General features: G+C 40.4%; 1 protein-coding gene across 4 annotated transcripts in view; it reads right to left on the bottom strand.

The window, feature by feature from the left end:
* The window catches only part of LOC126278092 (lysosomal-trafficking regulator), a 543055-nt gene that overhangs the window by 465464 nt on the left and 63714 nt on the right, over positions 1-13877 (bottom strand). For all 4 annotated transcript variants that reach the window (XM_049977936.1, XM_049977935.1, XM_049977937.1 and 1 more), the window contains exon 7: positions 13453-13749. In XM_049977936.1, coding sequence (XP_049833893.1) covers positions 13453-13749 — 297 coding nt within the window. The remainder of the gene's footprint in view (positions 1-13452; positions 13750-13877) is intronic.

Below are 13877 nucleotides of genomic sequence, written 5' to 3'. Positions count from 1 at the left end.
TGCTAAAAATGCTGTGCAGCCACAAATAAGTGTTACATGAACTATCTTTTCATTTCACCTATCTAGATCTTGTACCGGTGTTTTTACAAACGCAAGTGGAACATGGTGAACATTTACAAATTGTATATAACAGACTAGCAGATTACGGTCTCTTAGTGACTGATGACAACTGTGTGCTCTGGAAATGACAAGTGCAATCATTAGGTATCTGCAGTAGGTATCTGTCCCCTTAAGGAGGAATTCGATGCAATACAGAATATGCCCAACCCTACTGACTTTCAATACCTAAGAAAATTCTTATGAGTGATCAAATTTTATCGGCGACTCTTGCTGGGAGCAGCTGCAGTGCAGGCACCCCTTACAGTAGCTTTGGACAGTCAAAACTGCAATGTTTGATGCCCACTGACATGGACTACTGACATGCCTTCAAAATGGTGTCAGTCAATGCAACACACTTCTTTTGGCACACCCAGCACACCTAGCTGCCATCATTGTGATTGTGCACACAACTTCGATGGTAATCGATCAGCACGGCACTCCATGGTGTGTGGCAATCCCTGGATTGTTTCCTCACAAGCGTACTGACACTCAGACCAGGTGGACTGCTTAGAATTAGGAGTTGCTCACAATATATGAGGTCACCTGGCACTTCTGCCTGTACATCAAACCACAGGCATGCATTTGGAGTATGCACTGACCACAAACCCATCAATTTTACCTTGAAAACACACAAGGAAACATTTTCCACAAGGCAATTTTAACACTTGCAGTTTATCAGTGGTTTTGGTACAGATTTGAGTCATATTAAAGGGACAGATGATATAGTTTCAGACAATTTTTTGAGTTTATTCAATACAGCTCAAGCAGCTGCTGCACATACAACTCGTGGTGAGCAGGGACACAGGAATGCTAGAGGCTCTCTCTAGCAAAATAAATTTTTTTAAAAAATACTACTGTGTGATGCCTCTACGCCAGGGAAACCCCAAACATTTCCTCTGATGGAACACTTTGTGAATCCTGCTACATTGATGAAACAACTTGTTAATTTTGAAGGTGGCTAACTTCTTAAAAATGAGAATAACTTGTTTTGTTTAGCAATTACTTCAATTTTAAGCAACAGCTAAGACCACAGAAATCATAATAAAATTTTTAAATGTAATCAGTATTGCCAAAGTGTTAGAAAGGAAAGAAAAAAACATTATTAATAGTTTTTCATGGAGCACTTACTCACTTTCTGTGGAACATGATCAGAGTTCTGCAAAATGCATTTTGGGAATCTTTGTTGTCCTCCTAGGACATTTGTACAAACTGTTTTTCACAAACAAGTGGTTGAGACAGAGCACAAACTAGCACACCCCACAGCTAAAAGCACAATTAAGTTTATTGGGGACAGCCATATTACTGACCGGCCTGGACACATGCACACATTAGCACACTGCTTCAAGGATTCAGGAGTGAGGGAGGAGGAGTCTGCAAAAAGAAGGGACACTCTCTACCACTAACACTGCCAAATTCAAATTAACACGTCAACCTTGTGCAGACACTGGATTAGACTAGAATAAATAAGGAGGACAGGTACATTTGCCCGAGACGATAACTAAATTATGATTAGCAAGCCAGACAGCCAAAGTTAGCTGCCATATTCATAAAAACAAATAGGTCAATTTTCTGGTCCACACTGATCTAGTGGATCTGTTGCCTCTGTTTGAAAGACATATTTATCTACATGGCAAGTGACTGGTACACCCATTGGGCCAAAATTATCCCAATCATGAACATTTTCACAGAAACAACAGCCTGGACATTCCTCACTACATGAATGACCCAGTTCAGCTGCCCAGCACACACCACAACAGATTGAGGATGGCAGCTTGAGTCCACCTTATTTCTCGAACTCACTAGATTGTGTGGATTCCAACACCATTGCACCATAAGTTAGCACTTAGCCAGTGATGACAGAGCATTGATACACAACACTCAAAGCTGTGCTCATGTGCCATGACTCAATCCAAACAGCAGCACTGCTACTAGTGCTACTCAGCCTAAGCATCACCATTAAGCAGGAAATTGATGCGTTAACAGCTCAGATGATCTATGGAAAGACACTGCAGCTTGTAAGGGATTCTGTCATCCCTTACCCAACAATAAGCACAGTTTTGCCTCACACAGGTCGGTGGTAGGCTAAAATCACTTGTCAAGCACTGGTTCCGCTAACTGAGTGAAGTCTCAGTTACTCAAGTCTGGGAAGAGTTTCGAGTTAAGAGTCCATTGAGTCTGGGCGGAGATGTGAGCTATGCACTGTTGTACTGGCTGAGTGAGTATCTACCATCATGGGTGATCCTCAGCATAACATTACTGATTCATGACAAATTATTTTTTGAGAAGTGTCTTAAATGCTCACAGAGGGCTGAATATCCCTGTTCATGTCGAGTATGCTGGCCACAGATAGGATTTCACTAAGGATTGTGTGTGACAATCATTATTATAGCTTGTGGCCAAATAAAAAAAAAAAAAAATACTGATGTGTTGAGATTAACTGTAAGTAGAAGTTTGAGACAGAAGTGGTGTCTGCCTCAAAACTGTATTTAATCAGAACATACAAGTCAAACAATGTAAATCATTTTGGTATTGGTTATTGCACAACCCTTTATTGTTGTGTGAACATTGTTGAGCAACCGCATCCTGATTAGAAATGACTCCCGATGCAGCTAAATCTATTAGCACTTGCCTATTAGATCACAGTCAATCAAGATTAAAGATAGGCTACCATTATGGATAATAACAAAAGACATCATGTTAATCAGGAATATTTCAAGCTCCCGCTACAGTTTTTCGTATCACAAGATTCCCTCTCTGCATCCATTACGCCATTCCTACTGTGACAAGTTAAAAGAGTTACATCTCCAAGCTTCGCCCCATACCAGCAGTTTTCATCATAAGGATGTGAAGGAGAGCTCACGTTTTTTCAGGACAGGCACCTCTGCTCACCACTCCAACCTCCTTACAGTGACTCTTAATACTTCGTTTTGAAGCTTAATGATCATGGTATGCAAATCTTACAGAATGGTAGAGCTATGACAGGGCTACTCAAAAGGAATCATCATCATATCTGTTATCCACTGTCGATCTACCAACTTGGCACCTCTGTCCTCCATCATCACCAGATGTGATGAGTGAGGTCAACAAGGCCTGTCATTTCAGCAACACCTTCACACCACAACCACCAGTGTCACCTCTCATCGACAATAGTACCCCAAAGGGGCTATGACTGCTATTGCCAGTATACATGAGGGCCAGACCCTGAGTTTGACACCAATTCTTCTACTTTACTAAAGGCTCCTTTCTACCATGGGAGGCTGTGACAGAGTAAAAGTTCAACAAGAATTTCAAGCATTAAATTAACTCTCTCTCTCTCTCTCTCTCTCTCTCTCTCTCTCTCTCTCTCTCTCTCCTGAATCAGTAAAAACAACACACACACACACACACACACACACACACACACACACACACACACAAAATCTATGTCGTTAAGGTGAGATCAACATTTTCCTGTGACACACAATACGTCACCACTGTGCTGCATGGTAGTCACTGCTGCAGCTTATACAGAGCTTATGGTTACAGAGGATTGGGGATGCCCATCACACAAAACCCAGGTTAGCCAAAGCTGTACCCAGCTAACAAAGACTGAGCTTCCTCGGGCACTCACTATTTGGCATGTCAAACTCAGAAGATGTATAATTTTCCTAAAAGCGGTTTCTGGTTTGCCATTTATCATTTTACATATAGACTGCTTTATATGTATCTGTATTCCCTGTCGCCTGCTTCATTTGATACATTTTTATGTTTTCACCTTTCATCAATTAATTTTAATATTCTATATTCACAAATTTCTGATCGACATTCTCTTCTTGCATCTATTTTCTTTTGCCATCCTCTGGGATCGGAATTACTGGCCTGTACTGCTGATAGTCACTTACAGAAGTACAAGGCACTGTCCTAGCTTTGAGAACTGTTGGATCCTTCCTTAGGGAGGAGAGAGGTACAGTTTAGAGAGGAAGCACAGAGTACTCTGGCCTCAGCATAAGACAGACTGCCCTTTTCTAAGGATGGAAGGAGAGTAATAGACTTCTGTGATGGGCACAAGATATTCCATGCAAATACGCTTTTCAAGAACCCTCTGAGAAGGAAACATATATGCAAGTTTCCAAAAGATCAAAGAAGATATCACACCAACTATATTTCAGTAAAACACAGACACATAAACATCCTAAAGGATTGAAAGTGTCACCCAGGTACCAGCTCTCCTGGTGATCTCAAATTTCATTCAGAATTTCACCGTTGGTAAGTTGTGAAGTTAAAAAGAAAGAAGTTAAAATGTTGCAACCTGGACAAGTGCAAGGAACTAAAAATTTAGACTAATTCAGAAGAACACACAACATTTCGAAGAGTAATCGGCGTGGAAAGTTGGAGAATAGCCTTGAAAGAGACAGTAACTGCAGAAAAAAATGTACAATGATCAAAAAATGCGTAAAACAGCCAGTCTCATATAGCAGGTAAGGACTGCCATTAAAGTGGTGACAAAGCTGTAAAAATATTTCAAATGAATAGAATGAGATAGGTCATTCAGAAACAAAAATGCTTGAAAATACACGAGAGCTAAATAAAAATTGTCAGAGGGAAAATGTGATGACACAGATACAAGACTAAAACAGGTTAACATAGATACAGGCAATGATAAGAAATGAAAAAAATGCAATGGAAACAGAAAAATAAGGCAAAAGCTGAAAACAGTACTTGGAGAAATTTTATTGTTGCTCAAAAGAAATTACACAAATTCAAAATAAGAATACAGTATAACACGATAATGGAGAGGAAATACTTATTTCTGAAATTAAGAAAGATATACAAACAATGGAAAACCCATGATCAGAAAGAAATGCAGCAACTCAAAATGTCCAAATGCCCAGGTACTGATGAATTATGAGGTGTGACTGGAAAGTTTTAAGAATGGGCTTGTTATTGTACAATGGTGGTACTTACATGCTACTGCAATGCATCTCATTCAAAATAGTCCCCCTCTGACTGAACACACTGACTCCAATGGTGTTTATACTTTTGGAAACATTCCTGGAAATGTTTTTCCTGAAGTGTGTTAAGGACTCTCTCCGTATTTGCCTGGATGTCTTCAATCGAGTCAAATTGCTTCCCTTTCAGTGAAAAAATTTAAGTTTATGAAACAGGCAGAAGTCCACAGGGGCCAAATCAAGTGAATATGGCAATTGTGGAAGCACAGGAATTTTGAATTTGGTCAAAAATTCAACGTTGGAGAAGGCACGATAAACCAGAGCATTGTCATGGTGTAGCACCCAGCACAATGCAGGCCTTTTCTTCTGCACCTTTCTGTGCAAATGCTAAAGGACACATTTGTAGTATTTCTGGTTAATTGTCTGTCCTCCAGGGGTAAATTCATGATGCACAATACCAGTAAAATCGAAAAAAATCACCAAAATTATGTTCATCTTCGACCCATTTTGCCGTGCTTTTTTCAGTCATGGTGAACTTGGAGTCTACCACTGCAAAGACTGCTCTTTGGTTTCAGGACCACATCCATATAACCCCCCCCCCCCCCCCCCATGAACGATGGACCTTGTCATTGGTGGGGAGGCTTGCGTGCCTCAGCGATACAGATAGCCGTACCATAGGTACGACCACAACGGAGGGGTATCTGTTGAGAGGCCAGAAAAACGTGTGGTTCCTGAAGAGGAGCAGCAGCCTTTTCAGTAGTGCAAGGGCAACAGTCTGGATGATTGACTGATCTGGCCTTGTAACAATAACCAAAACGGCCTTGCTGTACTGGTACTGCGAACGGCTGAAAGCAAGGGGAAACTACGGCCGTAATTTTACCTGAGGGCATGCAACTTTACTGTATGATTAAATGATGATGGCGTCCTCTTGGGTAAAATATTCTGGAGGTAAAATAGTCCCCCATTCGGATCTCTGGGCAGGGACTACTCAAGAGGATGCCGTTATCAGGAGAAAGAAAACTGGCGTTCTACGGATCGGAGCGTGGAATGTCAGATCCCTTAATCGGGCAGGTAGGTTAGAAAATTTAAAAAGGGAAATGGATAGGTTAAAGTTAGATATAGTGGGAATTAGTGAAGTTCGGTGGCTGGAGGAACAAGACTTCTGGTCAGGTGACTACAGGGTTATAAATACAAAATCAAATAGGGGTAATGCAGGAGTAGGTTTAATAATGAATAGGAAAATAGGAATGTGGGTAAGCTACTACAAACAGCATAGTGAACACATTATTGTGGCCAAGATAGATACGTAGCCCACACCTACTACAGTAGTACAAGTTTATATGCCAACTAGCTCTGCAGATGACGAAGAAATTGAAGAAATGTATGATGAAATAAAAGAAATTATTCAGGTAGTGAAGGGAGACGAAAATTTAATAGTCATGGGTGACTGGAATTCGAGTGTAGGAAAAGGGCGAGAAGGAAATGTAGTAGGTGAATATGGATTGGGGCTAAGAAATGAAAGAGGAAGCCGCCTGGTAGAATTTTGCACAGAGCACAACTTAATCATAGCTAACACTTGGTTTAAGAATCATGAAAGAAGGTTGTATACATGGAAGAACCCTGGAGATACTAAAAGGTATCAGATATTTTATATAGTGGTAAGACAGAGATTTAGGAACCAGGTTTTAAATTGTAAGACATTTCCAGGGGAAGATGTGGACTCTGACCACAATCTATTGGTTATGACCTGTACATTAAAACTGAAGAAACTGCAAAAAGGTGGGAATTTAAGGAGATGGGACCTGGATAAACTGAAAGAACCAGAGGTTATACAGAGTTTCAGGGAGAGCATAAGGGAACAAATGACAGAAATGGGGAAAGAAATACAGTAGAAGAAGAATGGGTAGCTTTGAGAGATGAAACAGTGAAGGCAGCAGAGGATCAAGTAGGTAAAAAGACGAGGGCTTGTAGAAATCCTTGGGTAACAGTAGAAATATTGAATTTAATTGATGAAAGGAGAAAATATAAAAATGCAGTAAATGAAGCAGGCAAAAAGGAATACAAATGCCTCAAAAATGAGATCGACAGTAAGTGCAAAATGGCTAAGCACGGATGACTAGAGGATAAATGTAAGGATGTAGAGGCTTATCTCACTGGGGGTAAGACAGATACTGCCTACAGGAAAATTAAAGAGACCTTTGGAGAAAAGAGAACCACTTGTATGAACATTAAGAGCTCAGATGGAAACCCAGTTCTAAGCAAAGAAGGGAAAGCAGAAAGGGGCAAGGAGTATATAGAGGGTATATACAAGAGCGATGTACTTGAGGACAATATTATGGAAATGGAAGAGGATTTAGATGAAGATGAAATGGGAGATATGATACTGCGTGAAGAGTTTGACAGAGCACTGAAAGACCTGAGTCGAAACAAGGCCCCGGGAGTAGACAACATTCGATTAGAACTACTAACGGCCTTGGGAGAGCCAGTCCTGACAAAACTCTACCATCTGGTGAGCAAGATGTATGAGACAGGCGAAATACCTTCAGACTTCAAGAAGAATATAATAATTCCAATCCCAAAGAAAGCAGGTGTTGACAGATGTGAAAATTACCGAACTATCAGTTTAATAAGTCACGGCTGCAAAATACTGACATGAATTCTTTACAGACGAATGGAATAACTAGTAGAAGCTGACCTCGGGGAAGATCAGTTTGGATTCCTTAGAAATATTGGAACACGTGAGGCAATACTGACCCTACGACTAAGAATACGGAAAGGCAAACCTAAGTTTCTAGCATATGTAGAGTTAGAGAAAGCTTTTGTCAATGTTGACTGGAATACTCTCTTTCAAATTCTGAAGGTGGCAGGGGTAAAACATAGGGAACGAAAGGCTATTTACAATATGCATAGAAACCATATGACAGTTATAGGAGTTGAGGGGCATGAAAGGGAAGCAGTGGTTGGGAAGGGAGTGAGACAGGGTTGTAGCCTCTCCCCAATGTTATTCAATCTGTCTCTTGAGCAAGCCGTGAAGGAAACAAAAAGAAAAATTCGGAGTAGGTATTTAAGTCCATGGAGAAGAAATAAAAACTTTGAGGTTCGCCTATGACATTGTAATTCTGTCAGAGACAGCAAAGGACTTGGAAGAGCAGTTGAATGGAATGGATAGTGTCTTGAAAGGAGGATGTAAGATGAACATCAACAAAAGCAAAACGAGGATAACGGAATGTAGTCGAATTAAGTCAGATGATGCTGAGGGTATTAGATTAGGAAATGAGACACTTAAAGTAGTAAAGCAGTTTTGCTATTTGGTGAGCAAAATAACTGATGATGGTCGAAGTAGAGAGGATATAAAATGTAGACTGGCAACGGCAAGGAAAGCGTTTCTGAAGAAGAGAAATTTGTTTACATCGAGTATAGATTTAAGTGTAAGGAAGTCGTTTCTGAATGTATTTGTATGGAGTGTAGGCATGTATGGAAGGGAAACATGGACGATAAATAGTTTGGACAAGAAGAGAATAGAAGCTTTCGAAATGTGGTGCTACAGAAGAATGCTGAAGATTACATGGGTAGATCACATAACTAATGAGGAGGTATTGAACAGAATTGGGGAGAAGAGGAGTTTGTGGCACAACTTGACAAGAAGAAGGGATCAACTGATAGGACATGTTCTGGAGCATCAAGGGATCACCAATTTAGTATTGGAGGGCAGTGTGGAGGGTAAAAATTGTAGAGGGAGACCAAGAGATGAATACACCAAGCAGATTCAGAAGGATGTAGGTTGCAGTCGGCACTGGCAGATGAAGAAGCTTGCACAGGATAGAGTAGCATGGAGAGCTGAATCAAACCAGTCTCAGGACTGAAGACCACAACAACAGCAACAACAACAACAACAACAACAACAACAACAACAAGCTGATAGCTATAATAGTCACTGAAACCAAAAGAAAACTAAGATGAGGTAATGGTATGTCCAGCATACAAATATGCCAGCTGTCCGAATGCTAAACTTCAATAGGAGACCCTCAAAGAGGAGGAAGAATTTTGATTTATAGGACGTAAAAGAGGTAAAGATGAGAGAAAGATACAGTAGCTAGGATTGCACAAGTCAAAAATTCTTCCAATAAAAAGATAACAGCACCTGCCAATGTATGAAAATGTAAATTTCAAGACTGGAAAAAGATTGTGTTTGGAGCACGGGTCTATTTGAGTGTGAAACTTTGACAGTGGGTCAGACAGAAATGATTAAACTATTAAAGGCCTCATAAGTGTGACATTAGGGGAGACTGTCAAAGATTAGAAGTACTGATTGAGTAAGGGTTGGGTTGGGTTGGGTTGTTTGGGGAAGGAGACCAGACAGCGAGGTCATCAGTCTCATAGGATTAGGGAAGGATGGGGAAGGAAATCGGCCGTGCCCTTTCAGGGGAACCATCCCGGCATTTGCCTGGAGTGATTTAGGGAAATCACGGAAAACCTAAATCAGGAAGGCCGGACGCGGGATTGAACTGTCGTCCTCCCGAATGCGAGTCCAGTGTCTAACCAGATTGAGTAAGGAACAGAGCTGTTCCATAATGGAAGGAGGAGATATAGCAGCTGGGCACACGTTAGAGAAGTATTTGCTGACAGCCATAGTCCAACTGACAGTGCAACAAAAGAACTGTAGGGGTGTGCTCAGTTATGAGTATACAATGCAGGCAGCTGATGGCATAATGCACAGCGGCTGAACCGAGATGTAGACAATGGCCAGCAAATAATGGAAGTGGGGAACTATGCCAAACTGGCCGCAGCATCAATAATTGAAGTGACGGTAATGTGTGTACCTTGTTTTCTTATCAGTTACTAAACCCATTCATGGTCTGACGTTATGGGGACAGATTCATTGACTGACCACACTTTTGCCCCTGTAACAAGTGAAAATGCAGCTGCACTTTCCACAAAGCATAAAGTTGGGTGTACAACTTCCAAATTTCCATTTTTCTTCATTCTGCATAACTTCTGTGTTGCACCAAGTGACCTTAATGTGACCAGGTGTGCTCGTTCCCACATGAGAAGGCTATCACAACATTCTGACTGATAGGCATAGTAGCAGAGTACCCTGTTCATGGATTTTGCTCAGTCATACACAGCATTTCTCCTTTTGTAGTAAAAAACAGAAGCTTTGATAATTTCACAAGAGTAACATGACAAATAGTGTCAGCAGCTATTGCTTCCCACCACTTTCAAATTTTTGCAGGTACTGAATCCACTCTTGCATTTTCATCAGTTGTAGCTGATGTATTTTAATCTGTCACTATTATTCTTTTTAGTAATAAAATGAAACATTTCAAGTTTGATATTATTTAAATGCAAAATAGTCTCTAAGAATGCTAACAAAAGGCATAAAAGAATGTTATGTCGCAGACTGTTTCGGTCTACATTAGCTACTATATGACATGGTTAACACACTTCTTTTTCCCACTTGCTCCACTCACTGCTTGCTCTTGATGCTAATATATGGTTATTGATTTTATTTCTGGTATTTTAATTGAGATTATAGCAAAAATTTTATTTATCTACACTATGTAAAGGAAGTACTGAAAATACAACAAAGTTTATTTTAAACAGGGTACATTCTTTAACCAAAGATATCCCCGCACCAAGTTGGCACTAATTTCATCCTACGAAATAACTTCTTCTCAAAGTTGAAACTATGGAGAAAGAGAGAGAGAGAGATATTAATTAACTGTTTATTAACTGGGAATTCATTAAGAAGTGACTTTCAACTAAGTGGGTTGTGAGAGTTTAAAAAGTGATTTTAATCAGAATTTTTTAATGTGAACAATTCGCTACAAACTGCAAAGATATTAACAGTGACAGTTATATATTAACTTTAAAGTTTAATATAGTAAAATCTCTGGTCAAATTTTACATGAGCTAGCCAGAACTACTTTTGACAATTAATAAACCATATTTGCGGGCCTTGCATGTTAGGAAAGATTAGAAAGTTTAACATCATAAAATTATTTAACTGAGTCTTAGCACAGACCATCTTAAATAATCAACACAGTCTATTACATAGTGTATGAATGAACAGTGCATTAGTAATTCATCACACACAGTGCAGATTAGAAACTATTAAAACAATGTACATTAACGAATTATGTTGCTTGGGACCATGTTGGGTCTCTTGACGATGTCTGCATAACACCAGAGTAAATATTTACAAAATAGCATTTTCATTACCAAGTGAAACAACAGCAAGATCTTTTCTATCAAAGTGACACACCAAGATCATTGCATATGGTGAGACTACCACTACAAAAAGAACCACAAAAATCACAAGATATAAATTACCAGGCTTACTGCCATGCATGTCATGACAAGACAACATGGAAATGGCTTCAGTAGCAACAGGCAGTGGTGTGAGGGTACAGAATTTATTGTAACTAAATTTCAGATTTTTTCTAATAGAAGTTGGAAGTGTTAAGTTTCCTCGAATTATTATGTGCATGACATTATGCGTTAGTACAAATATTTGTTTGTGTTTTAACAATATTTGTTTGAAGTGCTCCTTTGGTGGTGCATGGAGTTCGACAGCAGGCACCTTTACATCACAGCAAGTATGGCACAGATATTTCAACTCTGCATAGATTGATTAAAATGGTTCAAATGGCTCTAACCACTGTGGGACTTATCATCTGAGGTCATCAGTCTACATGGCTTAGAACTACTTAAACCTAACTAACCTAAAGACATCACACACATCCATGCCAAAGGCAGGATTTGAACCTGTGACCGTAGCAGCAGCGCGGTTCTGGACTGAAGCACCTAGAACCGCTTGGCCATAGTGGCTGGCACGATTGATTAAGGAGGCTTGCTTAATAGGTAACACAGATGAAGAAAGTACTTAAGAATGTGTAAAACTAACATAGCATTGAAAAGCTGTTAGTTTGTTTCAGTATTTAAAATGCTTCAATACTAAAAGTGTGTCTGCACACTGTCATGTAATGAATGTTCAAGTAATACTCCCTTTCTCAGAAAAGTTCCAGGACAGTGTTTCTTTTTTTTAATACAAAATTGTAATGATGCTAACTCCTATCGAATTAGACCCCTTGGCTATCTATTCACATTTGTAAATGTTTCTGGAGTCCTGGGAGCATGCAGGGAAAATATCAACTGCGATGCTTGTAAGCCAATTTGTCACAGCCCGTTGGATGTCTGCAATATCTTGATGAGCTTTCCTTTCAGTTGCCTTTTTTCTCGTAGGGTGAGGGAGAAAAAAGAAGAAAAAGAAGAAGAAGAAGAAAAAGAAGAAGAAGAAGAAGGAGAAAAAGGCAAAGCAAGAGGCTGTGCAAACATGGTGGATGTAGGATGGCAGTAACAGAATGTCTGGCCAAATATGGGGTCTTGCATTGCCATGCTGTAAGAAACAATCCTGAGAATGACAAAAATAAGGGTGGTGATGTAAAGAGTATCATTCATTGGTTGACCTGGATGAACATACTCATGGTGAACAAATCTTTTACTATTACAGAATGCATTCAACATTGTCTTTGTTCTCGAAGGTTGTTTGACCTCCTTCGAAGATGGCGATTTAGGACTCTGCCATTCAGCACTTTGACGCTTCATATGAGGGTCATACTGGAAGCACTAACTTTCATCACCAGCAATAATCTTTGACACAAATATGGGATCATGTCTGGCTCTATCCAGCAGTTCAGCAGCACCAGCAGTTCATCTTTCCTCTTTCTATTCATCTGTTTGTGTGTGAGGAACAAGTTTTACATAAAGTTTCCACTTCCCTAATCTTTGCATAAAATCTTATAAGACAGAGCATGATTCAAATTGAGTTCTTGAGTTTTCACACCCACAGTTACATGACAGTCTCCTTGCAGTAATTGCCTTACATGCTCTACATTTGCATTGGTATGTGCTGCAGACAGGCAAACAGCTATGGTATCATCTCACACTGAATCTCTGCCTTCACAAAACCTTTTATGTCACTCAAAAATATGGCTTCTTGAAAGTGGCTCACCTGCATATGCTTGTTTAATCATTGTGCGTGTTTCACTAGGGGTTTTCCCGAACTTAATCCAGAACTGAATGTTGACTTTTTACTCACAACCAACATCCACTGTGTTACCGTAACTAATGCTATAAGAACCCAAACAGTGTGTTGCTAAGAACAGCCGTGTCACCTAATGAGTTTGTGCAGAAACATAGCCAAAGTCATTTCAAGGACGCATTCATACCAGGTACCATAAAAAACAACATTTGTTCTGTTTTGGTGCTGCAAACTTCCTTTTTAGTATTGCAAACTCAAAAATTAAAAAATCCTGTCCTGCAACTTTTGTGGCAAAGGTAGGACAATGATATTAAATCTAGGTCACGACTGTTTCACGATTTTGCCACAGAACCTCGCCCGTAGGCACACCACACTATGTACCTTAATCAAGATAGGCAGCAGGCCAGAGCGCAGGGTGGCAGGCAGCACTGCCGGCACAAGCAGTGCGGGCAGGCACGCAGCTACAACTGCCACCAGCCGTGCCCGCACCTCCCACTGTCGGCTCTCTCCCAGTTCCGCCCACGCCGCCGCTGCCACCAGCCCCGGACCGCACAAGCGGTGGGCACACATGTTGGCAGCCGACAGTGCAGTCGAGTGCGCGCGAGGTGCCAGGCGGCTCAGCAGGTCCAGGACCAAGAGGGACAGCTCATAACCGGATAGTGTCGTCTGGACGCATTCCTAGAATGAAAAGCAACGAATGGCCGTAAAGTGGGAGGAATGGCAAAATGAAAAGTCACCAACTCTATATCTTTGTGTACAGAATTGAGACAACAGTTGTAGAAAATGATGGTACTCAATCTTAGTGA

This window comes from Schistocerca gregaria, chromosome 6, assembly GCF_023897955.1.
Source record: "Schistocerca gregaria isolate iqSchGreg1 chromosome 6, iqSchGreg1.2, whole genome shotgun sequence".
NCBI classification, from domain to species: Eukaryota; Metazoa; Arthropoda; class Insecta; order Orthoptera; family Acrididae; genus Schistocerca; species Schistocerca gregaria.
The sequence above is the reverse complement of the archived record's forward strand: the minus strand, read 5'-3'. Positions and strand labels throughout refer to the sequence as shown.